Source organism: Dromiciops gliroides, chromosome 5 (assembly GCF_019393635.1).
Source record: "Dromiciops gliroides isolate mDroGli1 chromosome 5, mDroGli1.pri, whole genome shotgun sequence".
Taxonomy (NCBI): domain Eukaryota; kingdom Metazoa; phylum Chordata; class Mammalia; order Microbiotheria; family Microbiotheriidae; genus Dromiciops; species Dromiciops gliroides.
In genome coordinates this window covers 970,125-991,586 of record NC_057865.1, presented here as the reverse complement: position 1 = coordinate 991,586, position 21,462 = coordinate 970,125, and the positions used below count along the sequence as shown (strand labels likewise).

The following is a 21,462-nucleotide window of genomic DNA, read 5'->3' as shown; positions in this document are numbered from 1 at the left end:
ATGCTCCTGCTCCCAGAGAGTGGTCACCCTTGTTGTCTAGTAGGCGACCATTAGCTTGGTTTCATCCTTAGAGAGAGGTTGGGCAGGGGAAAAGCCTACTCTGTGCCAGGCACTGTGATAAGTGCTTTAAAAAGACGATCTCATTTATGCAATGCCCGGATGTCATCTTCTAGACACTGCGCCTTTTCCGATGCATCCGAAAACCAAACGAGAATCTTCAGTCCAGCCGCACATCCTCCTTTATCTTGTCCTCCTGAAAAATTATCGTTTGGGCCCAAGGATAGAACTTTACATTTCTCCATAGACAGGTGGCATCATGTCATGGATTGGACACTGACTGGGCTCATCCCAGGCATCCAAGCTGGTCAGCTTTCAAACAAGCACAATAGTCTATGCCCCTAGCAAACTTCCGTTCATTCTAATGGGGGGAAGACGAGACCCCATCCAGGGGAGATGGTGGGTGGGAGAGGAAATGAGGAGGGGGCATGATGCAGAAAACCCTAGACCTCCATTACTCGATACTTGTTCACTCAGAGCCTTTCTGTTGTCATTTGGATTCTAAGTCAGTGGACACAGGCTGTGTGCCCACCATACTGTGAACATGGCCGCCTCTGTCTATGAAGACGGCCTCCTTGGTTTTGAGGCAGGAGTGTGGTGCACACATGTTTGAGGGTGGGAGGTGTCAAGAGACCCGGCAAGACAAGTCACACCCCTTCCAACTCTGAAATTCTGTGGCTTTGGATTGCTAAAAATGCCCAAAATGAACAGATAAATGTGGAAGCATTTCTTAGTCTCGTGTGTTCTCCAAGAGGGACCCAAACCAAGACAGGCCTTCCCCTCAAGAAATTTACTTCTGTACGGAAGTGGTGGCCAGGAAAGGACATGTTGGTGTAGGAGGTGAATCACAGTGGGTTCTCATGATTAGGAGAGCACTGCCCCCCCCCACAGCAGGGATTCTGAAACAGAATTTGTTCCAGAAATCAGGACAGACACAAGCCCTGTGCATCAGGATCACAACGATGATCAGAGACACAAAGAAACCAGGCTCGATGCTCTCCCAGGGGTGGCCTCTTTCTCTGCTGTAGAGAGCAGAGTTGGGAACAGGTATGCTATTCCTAAAATTTAGAACACGCTGCGTCGGGCTATCAGAAGACAAATATTGTGCCCTGTATAGTTTCACTTGAGTGTTTGAAGAGCCGATGGGAGCATGCTGGACACATCAGTGAGTTATGACCAAGGAAAGCTGTGTGATGAACCTTGGGACACAGCCATGCACACAGGTGAGCCTTCTGCTGCCCAGCCACAGGACCCCCAGTTCTCCCAGCAGTATCAGCAGGACTTCTATGGAGGATTTGGGGGGTCAGACACTCCCTTGGAGTTGTTTTTCTAGAAATGGGGATGGGTTGGGGCTGAGACATCCACAACCTCTACTGATCACTCCTGTGTCCAGTGCAGTTCATCAGGTGATGGGTTCAAACTCCAGACCAACAGTAGAGGAGTGTGTCTCCTTACATTATAATGGAGTGGACTGTCACTGTGGGCATCATTGCCATTCGTGTCTGAGGGAGATGACTGAGGCAGAATCTCAATGAACAGCATCTCCCTGCCAGTTACAATGGGTGTGCCTGTTGACTGTCCGCCATCTTGAATTGGCTTTGATCTTGACACGGGGAGCGTGTTCTAAAGGTTGGTCTTAAGGGAGCAGTTGTGCCCGGATTATTCATCTGCTGATAAGCATGAGGAGTCTCGCTTCCTGCCATGGGTATTCTCTGGGCCTGCCACATCCTCTTGGGGAGAAGCCGGCACTGCCTTCGGGAGGCCCCGCTCCTCCTTTCTGCATTTCCCCTTCCTACAGCTCTTTGAAACTTGAGTTGGCCTTTTCAGCCTCAGAAGTTGTAGGGAAACACCTTCACATCTCTCTTTGAACCCCGGGGGATCACTGGCAGCTTGGCCCCAGACCAGGAGTGTGTTTGCCTTGTACAAAATGGTGCTGGTTTGGAATTGCAGGAAGGCCAGGGTCCTTCAAAGCTCCCTCTGACATGGAAGTTAGAATGGACATTTAGAAGAACAGAATTGGAAAAACCGATTTTTCTGATGAGCACAGAGCTTCTCTGCCTTCTAAGTTGTCACACTTGACCCGAAGCCATCCTGATGGTTAGGGGCCCTCCCTGCTGGACTCCTCAGCCCCAGGCCTTCTCTGCCCTGTCTCCCCATCTTCCTAGAGAAGGAATCCTCCTTTTCTGTGTCCTTGCGAAAAGTCAGGAGAGCCTCTTCTCCGGATCATTGCAAAAATAAGATAGGCAGGGTTACAGTGGAAATGGATGAGGTTGAAGTACAGACTCCCAGCTTCCTCTTCTGGTGGGCAGAAACACTGGCAGGCAGAGGGCTCTCCCCTGGCATCTTCCCCAAGCCCTCCTTGGCCCGTGATGTCCTTCTTCCTGATGATGTTGCGTCCTGTCTCCGAGACTCCTGTATGTGTGGTGCTCAGCTGCCCAGGTCTCGGAGCACAGGTGTGCCAAGAAGAGTGTTGGGCTCTTCCAGTGCCCCTGCTGGGGTCCCCAGTGAAGGGATTGGGGGGCTAGAGGAGAAGGAGATCTTTGCTGCCCTCAGAGGGGTCTGGGAGATGTGTTCATTCTCCTTTCCCCTCCTTCCCTGGGCTTTGGCTGAGCCCCTGAGGGGCCCTCCCAGGACAGCCCCCCTCCTTCTCCAAGCTGCCCCTATCTAGGAAGAGCCCCCAGGGTGAATGCTTCACCTTTCCAAAGCACGGCTTGTGGTACCCAGCGAACACGAGAGAAAGTGGACCGGGGACAGGGCAGGTGCCAGGGGGGGTCACCCGCTGGGGGGCAGAAACATGAAATTGGGGGAGGACCGAGCCGGCCCCACAGGAGCCCACGCCCTCCTCTCCGATGGGTCAGTGGTCCCGGCTGCACAGACCTCACAAGAGGCTGGGGCCGTAATCGGCCCCATTGAAGCCTGGGAATGGAACTCTTGCCTAGGCTGTGGCCCCTGCCTGACGTGCCCGACCTGCCGGCAGAGTCCTTCCCTTGTGCTCTTCCCCCAATAGAACCGAGCACCTGGGGCAACCTGGGAGCTCCTTGGTGCCCATCTCTCAGGGTTTCCCGCTTGGACTTTCAGGCCGGAGGCTCGCAGGTGATTTTCACAAACCCGCTAGAAATCGTCAAGATCCGCTTACAAGTGGCTGGAGAAATCACCACGGGTCCTCGCGTCAGCGCCCTGTCTGTGCTTCGTGACCTGGGCTTGTTTGGCATCTATAAGGTGAGTTCTCGGGATAGCCGCCAGGGGGCGCCATGGGGCGCGGGGGAGCGGAGAAAGGGAGGCGGCAGGAGCCGAGTTAGGTAGCCAGGGGACGCCATGGTGCACAGAGCAAGAAGGAGAGAGCAGGAGGTGGCAGGAGCCGACTCAGGCCCCCAGGGGGGCGCCATGGTGCGGGGGAGGGAAGAGGCAGCAAGCCCTGAGGAGGTGGGTGTTCACACCCATTGCAAGCATCCAGGATCCCCAGGGAGTAACTGGCAAAGCTGAGGTTCAGAGCTCCCCCCCAAATCCAAAGCTCTTTCCATTGTGCACCATCAGGGCCCCTAGTAAGTCCTGGTCAGTGCCAGCTGGGGGCAGCAAGCTGGCAATTTCGAGCATTTCCAATTTTCATTCTTTTCCCTTTCTTTTCTTTTTCTTTTTTCTTTTCTTTTTCTTTTTTTTTTTTTTTTGGTGGGGCAATGAGGGTTAAGTGACTTGCCCAGGGTCACACAGCTAGTGTCAAGTGTCTGAATCCAGATTTGAACTCAGGTCCTCCTGAATCCAGGGTCGGTGCTTTAGCCATTGTGCCACCTAGCTGCCCCCATTCTTTTCCCTAATCCCCTTCTTTCCCACCTCTCCTCCCTTCATTGGCCATGAGCACACAGTCAGCACCTACTGTGTGCCAGTGGCTATACTGAGCCTGGCGATACAGAGACAGATGGGACCATCCGAGTCTGATGGGGGAGGCCCCAGGCAAGCAGCAGAGAGAGGGGGCTGAGTTGGGGTTGGTCTCAGGGCCCTGGCAGAAGGTGAGGAGGGAGCCCAGAGACAGTGGCCACAGCCGAGTGGCAGAGCGGACAGACGCCCACTCTAGGAAGGCTGGAGCAGGGTGGGAAGCCTTAGCCAGAGGTACTCAGGGTCCACCACCAGAGGGCAGCGATGGTAGAAGAGAGATTGACCCCGCCGGACAGTGCAGAGTGGCTGATGATGCCTTGGCTTGTGAGCCTGGGTGACTGGGGAGATGGTGCTGCCCTCCGTGCCCCCAAGTCAGTTGGGAGTGGGGAAGGGTGGCGGGCGCCATGTTGGATTTCAGGTGTCTCGGGGTGTCCAGCTGGAGAGGCCAAGCAGAGAGCTTGGGGCCAGATCATCACCATAGGGATGGTCATTGGACCCATGGGCCCAGAGAGACACCCAGAAGGATGAGAGCAGGAGTGGGGGAGGAGACAGAGACTGTGAGCAGGCCTGGGAGAGCAGGAAAGGAGGCTGCTGGAGGTTTGCAGATTGTGCAGTAACTTTGGCAGGTGCGAGCCTCCTGCCTCCAAGGGGAGAGACCACTGACTGACTGACTGAGAACTTACAAGTGGCAAGAGGGGGCAGCGGGGGAAGGGAGGCATGTTCTGACTCTCCCACCTTAAGTGGTGATTCCAGAGGGTGAGCAGGGTGCACAACACATTCCTCACACAGAGACAGACACATACCTGCAGGATGTGGCCCCTGGGCCCCTAAGCCTTTCTCTGTCGGGAGGGGCAGAGTGGGTCACTGCACTGAGACATGAATCAGCCTGTAGCCCCTGGGCTCTTCTGCTCCCCATCCCAGATCCCTTTCACAAGCCCTAAGGCTGCCTCTCTTTCCTCTTATTCCCCCCTCCCTTTTTCCTTCTTTTTTATCTATTTCCCTGTTGAGTGAAATGTATTTCTGCGCCCAGCTCTGTGTGTGTGTGTGTGTGTGTGTGTGTGTGTGTGTGTGTTCTTCATTCCTTTGACCACCTCATAGAAAAGTGAGGTTCAGGTGTCACCTGTTCCCCCCTTCCTCTTTCTTTGATAGCCTTCTGCTTACATACCCATGTGATGTGAGAATTCCTCCCACCCACTCTCCCTTCCCCTTCCCCCAAGAGTTATGAGAAATATGTGTATGTACCCTAGTTCTCATTGTTGTTGTTCAGTCATTTTTAGTTGTGTCTGACTCCGTGACTCCATTTGGGGTTTTCTCGGCAGAGATCTTGGAGTGCTTTGCCTTTTCCTTCTCCAGCTCATTTTACAGAGGAGGAAACTGAGGCAAACAGGGTGAAGTGACTTGTTCAGGGTCACTCAGCTAGTAAGTGACTGAGGCCAGATTTGAACTCAGGAAGGTGAGTCTTCCAGACTCCAGGCCCAGTGCTCTATGCACTACAGTGCCTCCTAGCTGCCTCATCACCCCCCCCCCCCCGTTAAACGTAAATGCTTCATCTTTATTTATTTTATTTACTCACTCATATTTACCTTATGTTTCTCTTCACTCTCATGCTTGAATTTATTTTTTAAATTTTTTAAAAAATTTTTTCTTATGATTGAATTTCAAAGTTTCTATACAGTTTCATCTGTAGGGCTTGGAAGTCCTTTATTTTCTTAAAGATTTTTTTTTTCCCCTGGAGAAGGGGTTATACTATGTTTTGCTGATTAAGTTATTCATTGAGATCCTTTGCTTTCTGGAATATCCTATTCCGAGCTCTCCACTTATTTTGAATGGTGGCTATTAAATCCTGTGTGATCCTGACTGTGGCTTCTGGGTGCTTGAATTCTTTTTTTCTCGCTTCTTGCAGTATTTTTTCTTTGACCTAGAAGCTCTGGATTTGGATCCTAGTGTTGCTGAGATTATCTCTTTCTTTTAGGGAGTACACTGTTGATTCTTTCTATTTTCACTTTGCCTTCTGGTTCTAAGCGCTCTGGACAGTTTTATAATTTCTTGAAATATAATGTCTAGTAACTGCATGTGTATCACCTATGTGGGATTGTTTCCTGCCTCAGGAAGAGGGAACGGGGGGGGGGGGGGGGGGGAGGGAGGAGCGATAGAATTTGGGACTCCAAACTTGAAATAAAATGTTTATTATCAAACAAGAAAAGAAAAGAAATATGATGCCTCAGCCCTTTTTAGATAATGGTTCTCAGATAGTCCAGTGAATCTTAAATTTTCTCTCCTTGATCTGTTTTCAAGGTCACTTGTTTTGGATGTGAGATACTTGAAACTTTCTGCCATCTTTTGGTTCAGTCTTTCTACTTTGTTCCACTATTTCTTTCGTATTGTGTCATACAGTCATTAACTTCTTTTTGGTCCATTCTAATTTTCAAGGATTGTGTCACTTGGGTAAGATTTTGTACCTCTTGTACCAAGCTATTAATTCTTTTTCATCCATAACTCTCATTCCTTTTCCAGTTGTTTTCCTTTGGTCCTCTCATTTAATTTAGAAAGTCTTTTTTTCCTACTCTTTCTTCATCTCTTCTAGGAATTCTAGTTGAAGTTGGGCCCAAGCTATACTTTTTTTCTGCAGCTTTACTTATAGATGTTTTGGAGTCATTCTCTTTTTCTGAGTTTGTGTCTTGAGCATCCCATTACCATAATAACTCTTTATGGTGAGATTCTTTTTTTGCTTGCTTATCCTCCCAGACTTCTTCCTGACCTTGGACTTCATGTGAGGCTTTGGCTCTGGGAACTTCTGGAAGAAATATCTACTCCTACTTTCTCAAGGTCTTGAGTGTTCTGTTAATTCACAATTTAAGGGACAGCTCAGGCTGGGGAACCTACAAGCTTTCTGCATGCCCAAAACAATTCAGGATGAATTCTGAGCTCAGCAAGTTTCTGACCTTGTGTTTGGGTCTGATCAACACATATGTGGACTTGCCACTCTTTAGCTTTTCGGTTAACTGCTGCTAGACTCAGCCACTGTCAGCCAGCTAGAGAACTCTGTACGTTCAGAGGGACAGAGTTGGGAAATCAGCAAACATTGATTAAGCACTGACTGCGCCAGGAACTTTTGTGAGGTGCTAGGAGAAAGGCGCGGATAAATAAACGTATACAAGTTGAATGCAAGGTAGCAGGAGAAGGGGAAGGCTAGAACTAGCATCTGGAGGGATCCAGAACAGCTTCATGTAGGTGTCCATTGGACAGAGATCTGAAGGAAGAAATAAGTGATTATAAGAGCTTCGACAGGGAAGCTGTGGTGGGGAGCCAGTGCAAAGGGCTGGAGACGGAGATGGAGAAACAGAAGGAATGTACAAGGGAGTGACAGGAAGGGGCTGGGCTTAGGTTGGGAGGGGCCCCGATTTGATCCTAGAGGCAATGAGAGGAGACAGTGGCCTTGAGAAAATCCCATTGATAGCTATGTGAAGGCTAGATTAGAGTTCATCAGGGAGAGCCTAACCTGGGGTGGTAAGCATGGGAGTGGAGAGAACGGGAGATGGGACAGGGGTGCTGGAGATAAAAGTCCTATGGCTTCTCAGTGGGGTTGGTTATAGGTGGTCAGATGAGGTCTCCAAGTGAGAGAAGAAGACCCAAGGTGCGATGTAGGGCCCTAGGCACGCCTCTCTCAGCTCCAGTGGTGCTCACCTGTCATGATGCCATCACTTCTCCACGCCTTTCCTCCTCACTTCCTCATCTGTTGCATTGACAGCACCACTTCATTCCGTCCTTCCTCACCTCTACTTAGAAGGGAGGTTGGTGGGGCAGCTAGGTGGTGCAGTGGATAGAGCACCAGCCCTGGATTCAGGAGGACCTGAGTTCAAATCTGGCCTCAGACCCTTAACACTTACTAGCTGTGTGACCCAGGGCAAGTCACTTAACCCCAATTGCCTCACTAAAAAAAAAAAAAAAAAAAAAAAAAAAAAAAGAGAGAAGGGAGGTCGGCCATGCTCCTGCCCTAAGGATGCCCCCCTGCCTTTGTTGATGCTGCCCAAGGCTTGGGTCTTCGAGATCGCTGGGGATCCAGCGCCTTCCTGTGCCTCACGCTCTCAGTTCCACCCCCTTCAGGTGGCCGCACAAATCGCTTCTGTCTTGACATTCTACTTCCTGCACTCTGCATTAGCTAGCCGACATGGGCGTGCTCAGGTAGTTGTCTAGCCCTGTCCCTCAGTGTCTTCCCATCACTTCTAGCATATCACTCCATCCGTCATGCTCCTTCTCCCTCATTCATACCTCAAGTCTCTCCCCATGGAGCCTGCAGAGCTACTCTGGTGCCCTCCATCTTGAAGAAGGATTCCCATGGCCCTAGGATCTTCCTGCCATCTTGTCCTGGGCTGTACCCTTTCAATGCCACAATCATGAAACGTCCCCAGCCTTAACTTTGCTCTGCCCTTTTGTCATGCCTCATTGACTTCTCAAGTCTGCCTTTTCTCCCAATGCTTTCTTGAAACTCCTGTCAAAGGTGGCCAGCAATTCTAGTTGCATACCAAGTGGCCCCTCCAGATCCTCTCCTCCATAACCCATAGGGCTCCAGGAGAGGAGAGTGCAAAGCCTCATCATTGGCAACATTCACCCACTGTCCTTGGCTCTGTCACTTGGGGCCCCATAGAACAAGGAAGTGTGCCAGGCAGCCCAGGCCAGGCCGCGGGTCCCTTCTGCCACTCACTACGTGGTATGAACTCAGGGGTATCGCCATCCTCATCTCTTCTCTACATACTCTCTAGCCCATTAGGGTCCTGCCCACATCTGAGCCATCTTGTAGAAGCAGCCTAAGCCAGGGCAGAGCGTGCCAGAGGCTGCGGTTGCCTCCCCATCCCCCCTCACCTTTACCATTGAATTCCCATCATGCTGCTGTGTCTGTCTGACCCTTCCCTGGGGTGTTTTGTGGGTCAGTGTGACGCCCTTCCTGGGCCTTGGTCCTGACCACTGGATTACACCCGTTGTTGTTGTTTTTGTTTTCAATTCTAAGAAGTGTTGACTGTGTTCATCTCTTACTTCTGTCCAGTTTTTTCACTCTTTGTAGGTTGTTTAAACAGGTCGGGCTGGGCCTCCCGTAATTGCACATCCTGCAGTGTCTGACACTGGCTCTCTGTCCTTGGTTCAAATCTTGCCTGGGTCACTAGCTCGAGAGCCCCTTCATTCCTGTACAGCTTCCCTAGTCAGATGACTGAAGCATGGGGGAGAAGTGCCTGCCCTGCCCAGACTGAGCACAGTGCCAGGCACAAGGGCTGGCTGAGGCCCTGAAGTGCCCCTTCCGGCCTGGATCTCTGCCCATCTGTGTGAGGGCCCTGCCCTCAGCCACGTTGGCAGGGTGCTTAGCCCATTCCTTGAGCCCACTTGTGGAGAGCCTGTGATGGGCCCCAGCTTTGAAATTGGCCCTCAAGCCTGGGGTCCCCTAAGGTAGGGCTAGTACACCCCTCCCACCCCACTACTCACACCTCCACAAGCCCAGGAAGGGCTCAAGGACAAGAAACCCATCCGAAAGCACATGCCAGAAGAGGGGCTGGCCCCCGGGAGGCTCCTCCAGCTCCCTGGGCAGCAGCTGTCCCACTGGGGGCATGCCCCCAGCCCAGCAGCAGGGCAGAGGTGGTCTTCAGAATGGGTTTCCCCCTGAAGGAGGGTCCCCTGCACACAGGCCTGCAGCTGCAGGAATTGAAGGGCCCACGACGGGGAAGAATCCTGTGAAGGAGGCAGAGGTAGGGGAGGCCGAGCCGCCCCAGCTGCCCCTGTCATTTCTCCGACAGGCCCCCTGCCCCAACCCTGGAGCCAAGGGTTAATCACTTGGAAAAAGCCAACAGAGTGCTCAGGGATCAAGCGGTGACTTGCTGCCTATTGTCTGGAGCTCTGGGATCAAAATAACAATTACCCACGCCCAATAAATCCTCCACCTGGAAGGTGGGTAACAAGGGGCTGGCTCAGGACGCCCTTCAATCACCTGAGCAGACAAGGTGCGCCACTGTGGGCTTGAATGCGGCCAGGTCCCTGCTCCCCGCCTGGCGCGCTTCCCTGAGCTAGACAATGTGCATTCACTGCAGGAGGCCAGGCTAAGCCTATGTCGCCCAGACCGGCTGGCTCCTCACGCCCAGCCTGACACAGAGGTGCCTTTGTGAGCCTAATTACCCTGCCCTTGCCGGGAAGGCTTGGTTTGTCTGCAGCCTTCTTCTCAGGTGAAGCCTGCAGCAGGACCCACAGACAGATGGACAGACCACAGGACTGGCAGAGATGGGGGCGCGGCCAGGAGGCCCCAACCCCAGTGAGCCAGCGCCACCCACCTCCAAAGTTCAGGAGGCCTGGCTTCAGCCGCTCTCTCTGGGCCTTCCTAATTGGCCAGAGTTGGCTGCAGACAATTATCATAAATGAAGCCTGCCTTTAAAGAGAGTGAGGGGGGAGGGCGGACAGCTAGGTGGCGCAGTGGATAAAGCACTGGATTCAGGGGGACCTGAGTTCAAATCCAGCCTCAGACACTTGACACTTACTAGCTGTGTGACCTTGGGCAAGTCACCTAACCCTCATTGCCCTGCAAAAAAAACCAACCAAACCAAACAAAACAAAAATTTAAAGAGAGAGAGAGGGGGGGGGGATATTCAAGGAGTTGGGGGTGCTAGAGGGAAGCCAGAACTGACATTGGCCTGAACTTAGTTTGGGCCAATCTGGTGAACACATCAGCTCAGCCCTGGACGGCTCAGCCCCAGGCAGGATCCCCTTCCACACCTGAGTGGGATGCTGGAAACATGCTTGGTTCTGGGTTCCAGAGGGCACTTGGACAAAGGGAGGTGATCAGTTAGACGTATTTGCCTTAAGCCTGTGTGCAAGCGAACAGAGGGGAGGTGGGGGACACCCGGTGGCTCCTGCAGGCCTTGGCCTGCCTCAGGTGGGCCCTTGGTCATGGCTTGGGAGGAAAGGAAGGCATGGACAGGGTGCCTGCCTCAGCCTAGGGCATGAGCACAGGCCTTCACAAACAGTGCTCTCTGTGGGATCCCATCAGGATTCTGGGAGAGCAGCCTTTGTGGGCCCATGCCTGCCAGCCCGCAAGGCCTCAGGGACAAGAGAGGGCTGCTCTAGGAAGCTCAAGTTGAAGGAAATGTGGCAGGGGCTTCTCCCTCAGTGCCAGGTTTACTCCAGGTGCCCCCGAGGAAAGGCCATTGGACAGAGCTCAAGGGGAAGATCGCAATAAGCCACATGGCTGTAAAGATGAGAGGTGAACTGTACTCTCTTTCGGATGGCCTTCCTCCACCTGTCTGTACAAATCTCCTGCGCTGAACTGCTTGGCAGCCTGGTTGTTTAGGGCCCGTGCCAGTGCTGTGAAGGCAGGGGACTCTCCCTTCTCTCGTTTGCAGCCTGCCGGGTCAGAAGCAACATTTATCTCCCCAATAATTACTTTTGAGGCACTGCGGAGACGCTTTCTTGCCAGGTTAGAAAAAGCAATCCTTTCAAAAGTACCCATTTTGGAGGAATTTCCACAGATCCCCTAACAGGGCTCCTGAGTGTAGGGCTCTTTCTCTGGGGCCCCCTTGGCTCAGGAAGGCTGTCAGGAAGCCGCCCCAGGAAGGAAAGAAGGACAGAGGGAGGCAAGAAGGACAGACGGACCTCTGAAGTTGGGCCTTGCCTTCCCCCTGCCTGGCCCACAGGCCACCTTGCCTCCCACTGACTCAGTGTTGACTGAAGCTCTGAGGCCCCCAGGGGATGCCATCTCTCCCCTCTGTGTGTGTCTTCAGAGAGCAGCAATCCCTGGGCCCATCTGAGGTTCCAGGTATACCCCAGCATTCTCCAGAGCCCCTCCCTTGGGGCTGCTCTCCTAGCAGCTCAGTGGTCTCCTTCCCCAGGCTTCCATCCTGGGTCTTCTGAGCTACTCTTGCTCAGCGTCATCTGCCCTCTGACCTCTCAGCCACCACCAGATGACCCCTCCTTTGCCCTCCCTGTCCTTCCAGCTCTCGATGGGTGATGGGCCTAGAGATGGGCACAGTGGCCTGAGCCCTGACTTATTTGGGGGAGGATGCAGGCGGGATGATGGCCCGGGAGGACATGGGAAAGGCCTCTGCTTCCTTGACCACATGGTTCCTTGTGGTGTCCAGCATCCCACTCTTGGGTGGGCCAGGGGCTCTTCCTGCTGCTCCCTCTGCCCGGGTACGTATTCTGCCCCACTTTTCATTGGGCCCTGAGCTGCCGGTGAATGCTCAGCCTTTTCTAGACTCCTGCCTTCTCCCTGCCTGGGCACAGAGAGAATGACAGAAGACCCATCTCCTGGGTGAAAGCCCGCCGCTCCAGGCCTGTGGCCGGGGGCTCCTGCCTCCCCTTCTCCCTCTGATCCTTGCTGGGCATCATCTCGGGTATAGCGAGAGTAGGGCCCAAGCACCGGGAATAGGGCAGAAGTGGGGGTGGTGCCAAGGAACAGGCATGCTCACTCTTTCTCTCCCCCCTTGCAGGGTGCCAAAGCGTGCTTTCTACGGGACATCCCCTTCTCCGCCATTTACTTCCCCTGCTACGCGCATGTGAAGGCGTCCCTCGCTCAGGAGGATGGGCATGTTAGCCCAGGCAGCCTCCTCCTGGCAGGGGCCATTGCTGGTAAGTGTCCTGGGCCCTTCCTTTGTCCTGCCTTTGGGTCCTGCATGCGTGACAAGAAGAGGCGCGGACCGGGGGTGGGTGAGCTGGATATGGCTGTCGTGAGGGAGACAGCAGCTCGCCTGCCCTTGTGTCTCTGAAAAAGAGGTGGCGGTGGGGGAGAGAAGCTGTCCTCTGTCAGAACCCCATGTGCATGTGGTGTCTGTGTGTACGTGTGTTGGAAAGCATGTGAGCGTGTGCACGTGTGTCTATGTATCATACATGTGCAAGCATATGAGGATGGGCATGAATGCTGTGAGTGTGTGTGCATGAGTGTGGGTGTGGAAGCGAATGTCTGTTAGTGTACCTCTGTGCATGAGTGTGCATGTGAGTGTGGGGGTGGGGATGAATGTCTGTGAGTGGACCTCTGTGCATGAGTGTGCATGAGTGTGGGTGTGTGTGTGTGCATGAGTGTGGGTATGTGGGCGAATGTCTGTGAGTGTACCTCTGCATGAGCATACATGTGTGCATGAGTGTGGGTGTGGGGGCAAATGTCTGAGTGGACCTCTGTGCATTAATGTGGGTGTGCGTGTGTGTGTGTGAGTGTGGGGATGGGGGTGAATGAGTGTACCTCTGCATGAGTGTGCATGTGTGTGTGAATGTGAGTGTTGGGGTGAATGTCTGTAAGTGTACCTCTGTGCATGAGTGTGGATGTGTGTGTGCATGAGTGTGGGTATGTGGGCGAATGTCTGTGAGTATACCTCTGCATGAGTGTGGGTATGCGTGTGTGTGTGAGTGTGGGGATGGGGGTGAATGAGTGTACCTCTGCATGAGTGTGCATGTGTGTGTGAATGTGGGTGTGGGGGCGAATGCCTGTGAGTGGATCTCTGCGCATGAGTGTGGGTGTGCGTGTGTGTGTGAGTGTGGGGATGGGGGTGAATGTCTGTGAGTGGACCTCTGCATGAGTATGCATGTGTACATGAGTGTGGGTGTGCGTGTGTGTGAGTGTGGGGATGGGGGTGAATGAGTGTACCTCTGCATGAGTGTGCATGTGTGTGTGAATGTGGGTGTCGGGGCGAATGTCTGTGAATGGACCTCTGTGCATGAGTGTGCGTGTGGGTGTGGATGTGTATGGGTGAATGTCTGTGAGTGTACCTCTGTGTATGAGTGTGCATGCGTGTGTGAGTGTGGGTGCATGGGTGACTGTGGTGTGAGTGCATTATGAGCACATGCATATGGTATGTCTGTGAGCACATGTGTGTATGTTGTGAATGCATGAGTATATGTGAGTACAAGTAGATGTCTGTATGTGTGGAGACATGCATGTGTGTGTAGATGCGTGAGTGAGTGTGAATGCAGAAAAGTATGTGAATGAGGAGCTGAGCATGTATGTATGTGAATGTGAGGGTGTGAATGCATGTGTGTGTGAGCACACATGTCTATCTGTGCCTGCTTGTGTATATACACCATGCACACACATGTGCACTCACATGCAAGTCAGGAGCCAGGCCTCCAGTCTCCAGTGCCAGGAATGGAGTGAGCTGCATCCATATTGGAGAACAAGCTTGCAGCGTGTTATACTCCATAGGGAGGGGGAGTCTCACTGATCAGCGGCTTGTCCTCCCAGAGTGCAGCCTGAGAATCATCTCCCCTCCCACCTCCCTGCCTTGGGCCAGCATGTCCCCTAGAAAGGCTTGGTCTCCGGTGGGGTCTGTGAGTCTCTGACCAGCTGAGCCACGTGGGGAGCCCCTGATGCCCTATGAAGCCCCATGGGGAGATGGGGCTGCATGGGGGCCGCTTTAATGGGGTCAAGTCCAAACTTGAAGGGTTCGAGAGGTCCACCAACGGTTAGCCCTGGACCCATTCAGCACCAGCCCTGAAGGCCAGTGGCAACCAGGGGCCCCACTCAGCTCTGGCCGAGAGACTGGAGCGGTCACACAGGCCTCCAGAAAGGCCAGCAGCCCTCCCAGGGCATGTGTAGAAGAGACCGAGGCCAGTGCCCAGAGTGTCCCCTGGTAGGGAGGCAAGGGAGCACCCCAGGCTGCATAGGGAGGGACTGATGCCAGGCAGCATTGCGCCAGGCACTGGGCACACAGCCCTGCCCGCAAGGAGCTGCCGGAGAGCACTAGACAAAGTAATGCCGAGCCAGTGGAGGCAGGAAAGGCGTGAGGGGGTACAAGTGCAGGAGGAGGGAAGAGAAGAGCCCAGCCCGGCCCTGTGTGAGTGTGGGAGCCCAGAGTGGGCCCCGTGAGGAGGCTGCCGGGCTGGGGAGGGGCCCGCACACCCTCAGCCAGAGGCTGTATGGGGCTGCTGGCGCTCTGGGTGCCCTCAGAGCGGGTGGCCCTGAGAAGCCTCTCTGGGGTGGGAGGGGGCACAAGTAGGATGCAGGAGGATCAAGAGAGGAGATGCAAAGCATCCCCTTCTATCCAAGTGCCGCCTGTTCTTGGGGAGGGGCGAGGAGCCTGCCACCCTGAGCTCTGCCCAGTTCCCAGCTGTGACTCCCACGCCTTCACACTCGTACACGGAGGCCTGTTCTAAGATGTCTAGTGAGGGGAAGCTCCTCCCTTCAGGCCCCTCCCATCAGGCCTCCGCCACCGCTCCTCCTCATCCCACCCTCTGGGACACAGCGCGTGGATGGAGTCACTTAGAAGATCCCCGGACTTGGGGCCACAAGCTCTTTTGAGGCCGTTCAGGCCTCCCCAGGATGACGGGATAGAGACGGGCGTGAAGCGTCTCAGAAAGACCCACCTTAGGTTGAGTAGACGTCCGGATTCCCTCCGTGCAGGTCGGTCACGAGTCAGAAGTCACCCTCTCTTCCTCAGTGTCAGTAACTTTCTGGACAGGAGCGAAGGGTGCTTATGAGCCTGCCCTGGGCTCCTGGTGGGTGTGCCCACACCAAGGATTCTTGTGCTAAGCTCTGGCTGGCCTGGAGGGCTCCGGGAAGAGTGAAAAGGTGTTTATGTGTGTGGTGTCCTCATCGACCGCACATGGGGCAGCTGTGTGTGCCTTCCGAAGTTTAATTCTTGAGCATCCCCTTCCCTCCTGGCCTGCCTTCCCCCCTCAAGCATTTTAGTCCATGGGAGCTTGCCTAGTTCAGGGAGGACCAGCCCCTCTGATGGGAGGGCTTCTCGTCCACCTTTGGGGTCCACTTGTCCCCTAGGTCTGACCCGTGGCTCCGAGAAGCATAGCATGTGCATGGGCCACACCCCAGTGAAAGTCTCAGCAGGCTAGCTAAGCCAGGTTGAGGATAGCCAAGGCCTCTCAAACCCGTTGGTGAGGTTAGGGGCATGTCCACCCCAAACACGTGAAAACTTCCTCCGGTGAAGAGAACAATGTGTCCCAGCGGCCACAAAGGCACCGTGGAGTGCTTTGAGCTTGGTCAGACGTGGAAGACAGCACGGCCATCTCCAGTCATCCAGACGGCCCCATCACTGGACTTCAGTGACTCCGGAGGAGAGAGTGAGGCTGAGAACATCAGCCGGGACGGCACTGGTGCTCCTCAGAAAACCAAGCAGGAACAACGCCTCTAGCGCTGGGCCGGGTGCGTGTCAGACTGTGCCCAGCATAGACTCTTGGAGAGGAGCAGCCGCCGCTCCCCTTCCTCCTTCTCAAGGAGACTCAGACTCGTAGCATCTCCCCTGCTGGGTTCTTCTACCCTTGGATTTTGGCAACCATGACACCGTGCTTGAACAGTTAAAGTAGTTCCTCTCAGTGCTCCAGAAACGGGTTGAAATGTGGGCCTGGAGAGCTCTTGTTCTTTGGAGAGTGGCGGAAAGAGAAGAGCTTAGCCAGACCAGCCTGCTTTGGGAATAGAGTCAGTCTTCTGACTGCAGCCAGCTCCCCAAGGAGCGTGGAGAGGTGGGCCCTTGATTCTTGCTGCTTTTCATTGAATAGCAGTCATCGACACTGGAAATCTTTCTCCTAGGATTTGGGGGCCAGTGGCTATCCCTGGGCTGGAGATAAATGCACCTCCTAGTAGGAGGGGATACCTGTCCTTGTCTAACCATGGTAGGACAGGACATTTAGGAGAAGGCAGCATAAACCTCATCTCTCAGAAATCCAACCCTTGTAGCTTGACAAGTTGATAGTTCCAGCAGAAGACTTCTCCCTTGGGGCAGCTAGGTGGAGCAGTGGCTAGAGCACCAGCCCTGGATTCAGGAGGACCTGAGTTCAAATCTAGCCTCAGACACCTAACACTTAGTAGCTGTGTGATCCTGGGCAAGTCACTTAACCCCAATTGCCTCACCAAAAATAAGACCTCCCATTTGTTTCTCAACTTGAAGCTAAAAACATGGAAAACGTTTGGAGTATGACTTATCTTGGGCAGAAGCTGGTGGCGGGAGGCCTGCTCAGGGGTGGGCACAAAAGTGCGCACACTGGGGCTACACCCTCCCACTAGGAGTGAGGAGCAGCATACCTGCTCAGTTCTTAACCAGGAAAGATTTTTTTTTCTCGTGGTGGTAAAATGCTTCCCAGGGATGTCTTGTGTTTCTCCCACAGGCATGCCAGCTGCATCTTTAGTGACCCCTGCTGATGTGATCAAGACAAGATTACAGGTGGCAGCCCGGACAGGCCAGACCACCTACAGTGGTGTGATAGACTGTTTTCAGAAGATCCTTCGAGAAGAGGGCCACAGAGCCTTGTGGAAGGGAACAGGGGGTATGCTAGGGAGACGATGGGTGGCCCATTGGGAACTCCCCAGGAAAGGGCTTCAAAGCTCCCTGGGGGCTGGCTTTGGCTTACTGTCCCTTTGTTTTTACCAGCCCGTGTGTGCCGCTCTTCACCCCAGTTTGGCGTGACACTGCTGACCTATGAGCTCCTGCAGCGCTGGCTCTATGTGGATTTTGGGGGCATGTAAGTACGGGGGAGGGGTGGGTGGGAAACCTCCTTTGACCCCGCCCCCCAAATCTCACTCTCTTTCCTTTCAGAAAACAGCCTGAGCCTGATGTGAAAGCCCAACGTGCACACAACACCGATCACGTCGGGGGCTACAAGTTGGCAGTAACCACGTTTGCGGGCATTGAAAACAAATTCGGACTTTATTTGCCTCGATTCAAGCCGTCAGCGCCCACCCCCTAGGTGTCTCGGCACAGCGGCCTGCACTGCTGACCTGGCAGGGCTGGGGCATCTCCTTCCTCTCCCTTTGTCTCCTGTTCAAATTTATGTTGGGGCTTTTTATCATGATCATTATGTGGAATCATTTAGGGTCGGTGCTTCCTTAGCCAGATCACGGTGAAATTCCCGCTTGCAATTCCTTCTTGGGGCTGTCGGCCCCAACCTTGCCTAATGTTGGGTGGCCCTGAGAGAGGATGGGGGAAGGAGCCGAGTTACGAACAGACACGAGGGACCCTCTCCTTGGCCCGGCTCGTGGCTGGGGCCACGGGGGAAGGAGAGGGCTGAGTGCTCCGACTTTTTTTTAAATACCAGGATCAACCGCCCTGGCATCAGGTTCTAACCATTTGTACACACAAGCTCTGTCTCTGGCTTGTATTATGAAGTATTGATGTGAAACATGTTTTTGTGTAACGCAAACCACATCGACTGTTCAGACCTTGGATTCTGCTTGGGGAAAGGGTCGTGTCTGTGCAGTTTCTGTGTACCCCGGGCACTCTCCTGTTCTGTCGGCCCGGGCCAGGCTTCCCGCGCCAGGGGCCAAAAGGGGGACGGACCAGGTTCCCCCCGCCTCGCAGCCGCTGCCCCTGCTCTTCCCTCCCCCTGAATCATGTTGAAGACAAAAATGGTCTCTGATTTCTGGTGCCTCGAGCCATGTTTGTAGGCTGTGTATTTATTTCTGAAGAGAGAAATAAAACCCTTTAAGCAGTCATTTGGGTCTGACTCTGCTTTGCACCAGGGGTGGCTTCTTGCACACCAGATGATGCCCATGTTTTCCCAAGCCTTAGGAAACCTCCCACATCTGGGTAAGTCAGAGAAGGTGGCAGGCCCTGGTGCCCGAGGACAGGGATTGGCATCTTGGCATAGGTGTGCCCCAGCTCCACACCAGGGGTAAAGACCTGCTGCTGGGGCACTGGGAAGCCAATGCAATGCAGGCCCAGGTCCCCAGAATCACAGCAAAGATGTTGGGGTTGTTATATAAGTGAATGAATCCTCTGACGTGTCTGGGGCAAGTGTTTGCAAGCACCCCAGCACCAAGCTTGTGGCTGGATGAAACGGGCCTTGGCTGGTGAGTCTAGGACAGGCGCCCCCTTCCCTGCATGAACACTGAGGAAACGGCAGTCGCAACTGCTACCTTGTTCTGGGGAAAGTAGCCCGGGCCTGGGGCTCTGGGTTCTCAGTACACACCAAACACTTTCACCTCTTGAGCTGGAGGGGCCTTTACAAAGGTCCTGCTCTCTCTGCCCAGGTCCCAAGGCCCAAGGGTGAGGACTGCAGCTCACACCCACCCACCCTCCGAGCCCTGGACATGCGGCTCTGGCCTTTCTGCACTCTCACGGGGTGCTACTCTTAGCTGCACTTTGATCGGCCGGGCTAGCCAGGTGAGACATGGTTGGTGTAAAGATTCCCAGCTGTTCAGAGGGCTCTGCTTGAGGCAGAACCACAGTGTCCCCCATCTAGCTCAGCTGCACCAATAGTCTTTGTAGCGCCCTCCTGGGCAGCCACAGCAGCCCTTCACCCTGTCATTCGAGGCCCAAGTGCCCATCCATCTGTGGTTCCCAGAACCTGGCGCTGGACTCAGCATCTCTAGGAAGTTAGGACCAGCTTGGGGCCTTCATGGGCACCATTTGGTCAAGAGGATGCTTTTGTAAAGATGCCAATTGAAGCAAGTCTGGGGTTCTACCTCATATCCATCAGATAGGAAAAGGGGAAAATAACAAATGGCCAAAAACTTTGGGAAAGCAATGATAGATGGCATTGACTCTCGGAACAACCCTGGAAGGTAGGGGCTATTACCCCATTTTACAGATGAAGAGACTATAGTTAAGTGACCTACCCAGAGTTGTACCTGATGCCAGACTGGAACTCAAGACTTGCCACCTCTGGGTCTGACTTGCCACTGTGCCAACCAAGCTGCCTCAGGCACACAGTGGAGCCTCAAGCTGATCCCGACATTCTGGAAAGCAGTTTGGAACTAACCCAGAAAGACCCTCCCCTCGCCCACCCCTGACCATCGTAAGAGGAAGCTGATTCCTGTGTGCAAACCCAGAGGACAACGGCCGAAAAGAAGCAACTGAAAGGATCCTCTCCTGGGGTGGGGGGGGGTGGGGGGGGGAGCTGGGACATGAATGAAACAATACCCTTGCACCATAAAGCCTGATGAAATGGAGAAAACCCCAAGAGCCCAGGAAGCCCCCTGTGACCAGATGCAGAGAAGTGGGCCGACCAGGAGGACAGCCGACCAGGAGGGGGCGCACTTGGCAGTGGGTTCTGATGCGCTCTGCATTGCGCGCTGCCGCTTCATGTTCAGAGGAGGTGGGGAGGCCCAGGCTGCACACAAGGAGGGACACTGGAAGTCAGCTTTGACCTCCTCCCCTTCCGGGCATTCCTGGGCAATAAGAAGCAGTTATATATGTGCTTGTGGCTGATGGATTCATCAAGATGGCAGTCCACATCGGAGGGTCCACGATGCCAGCCACCAGCCCATACCACGTCTGTTGAATGGGGAGGGGTGGGGGCAGTCGCATAAGCATTTCTATCCACCTGCCTTGTTGCAAGCACCTCACGTAATGTACTGAGAGGAGTGAAAAAATAATCCAATTTCTGACCAAGGTCTTTGCGTCCGAAGGAGTCAATGGGCTGATTTCTTGCACAAAGTTTGACATGAGATGGTCTGTAGTTGTTTGGGTTAAGGTGGGTGTATCTAACCCCTTTTTCCTTTCACCCCTGATTTCTCATCTACTATCTCATCCCTATAACTTATCTGTTCATTTGTCTGGTAACCCATGCACCCGACAACATCCAGAAACTGGGGTTCCCTACCCATCTATGCCAAGTCCCCCATTATGCTCAGGCTGTTCTGAGGCCTTGTACTGTCCTCTCTCCTCCCTGCCTCCTCTCCCTCCCCCTCTTCCTTCTCCTCCCCTTCCTCCCCCGCCCCACCTTGGCTTCCCACAGTCTCTGGTTTTCTCAGAGTTTGACTCCGGCGCTGTCTCCTTCATGTGACCTTCCCAAATTGTCCTCCAATTTACATTGTAAGTATTTTGGATGGACTTGGGTGCATGCTCAGGCTCATGTTATTTCCTCAGAAGGAATGACCTTGGAATGGGAGGACCTGGAGGGCAAGGGCTGTTTGCCCCGCACGTTCCAAATGAGGTCTCAGGAGATGCTTGTGGGGCAGCCATTGAGCCAGTGACACCAAGGGGCTCCTCCTAGTCTTCTGGGCTCCCCCAGGCATGCCATACCCGGCCCCCTAGTCAGCAAACCTCTCTGGTCTGGGATGAGCCCCCTTCTTCCTCCCCACCTGCCCTGAACTGTCTGCACTGCTCTCTCCCCTCTTCCCAGGCATCCTCTCTTTCCATCATGCCCCTCCTTCCGGTCTCAGGGAGGTGTAGCTCAGCTTTATTCTGTTCATTCTGTTGCTGCCTTGAGGACCCTTCTTCCCACTGCCCCCATCTCTACCTCCCTAGATTTCCATAGCTTTGCCCTGCGGACCCTCCAACCAGGCGTATGTGTTTGCTGCTCCCCACCCCAGTGGGAATCACCATTCTTTCTGCCTCGAGGTGTGTGTGTGTGTGTGTGTGTGTGTGTGTGTGTTGGATGGGGGTCCCATCATTTCAGAGAGGGATCATAAGTTTCACCCAGAATCACACTAGGCATAAGCAGCAGAGCCAGGGTTTGAATCTGGGCCCTCCCACTCTGAACCCAGTGCTTTCCCCACCTCCTTACCTCCGGCATCCTAGGTCCCTCAGAAAGTGAGTCAATTCCTGTCATTTCTTCAGAAGTGACTCCGACTGTCCCCACGCTTACCTGTAAGACCCAGACCCCACTGGAATCCAGGTCCTGGCT

General features: G+C 53.9%; 1 protein-coding gene across 2 annotated transcripts in view; it reads left to right on the top strand.

Moving 5' to 3' along the window:
• Nucleotides 1–18,325, top strand: part of SLC25A13 (solute carrier family 25 member 13) — an 88,867-nt gene extending 70,542 nt beyond the window's left edge. For both annotated transcript variants that reach the window (XM_043966917.1, XM_043966918.1), the window contains 5 exons: nt 3,136–3,276; nt 12,387–12,525; nt 17,002–17,160; nt 17,265–17,355; nt 17,430–18,325. In XM_043966917.1, the coding sequence (XP_043822852.1) occupies nt 3,136–3,276; nt 12,387–12,525; nt 17,002–17,160; nt 17,265–17,355; nt 17,430–17,580 (681 nt within the window). In that variant the 3' untranslated portion in view covers nt 17,581–18,325. The remainder of the gene's footprint in view (nt 1–3,135; nt 3,277–12,386; nt 12,526–17,001; nt 17,161–17,264; nt 17,356–17,429) is intronic.
• The last annotated feature ends 3,137 nt before the right edge of the window (nt 18,326–21,462 follow it).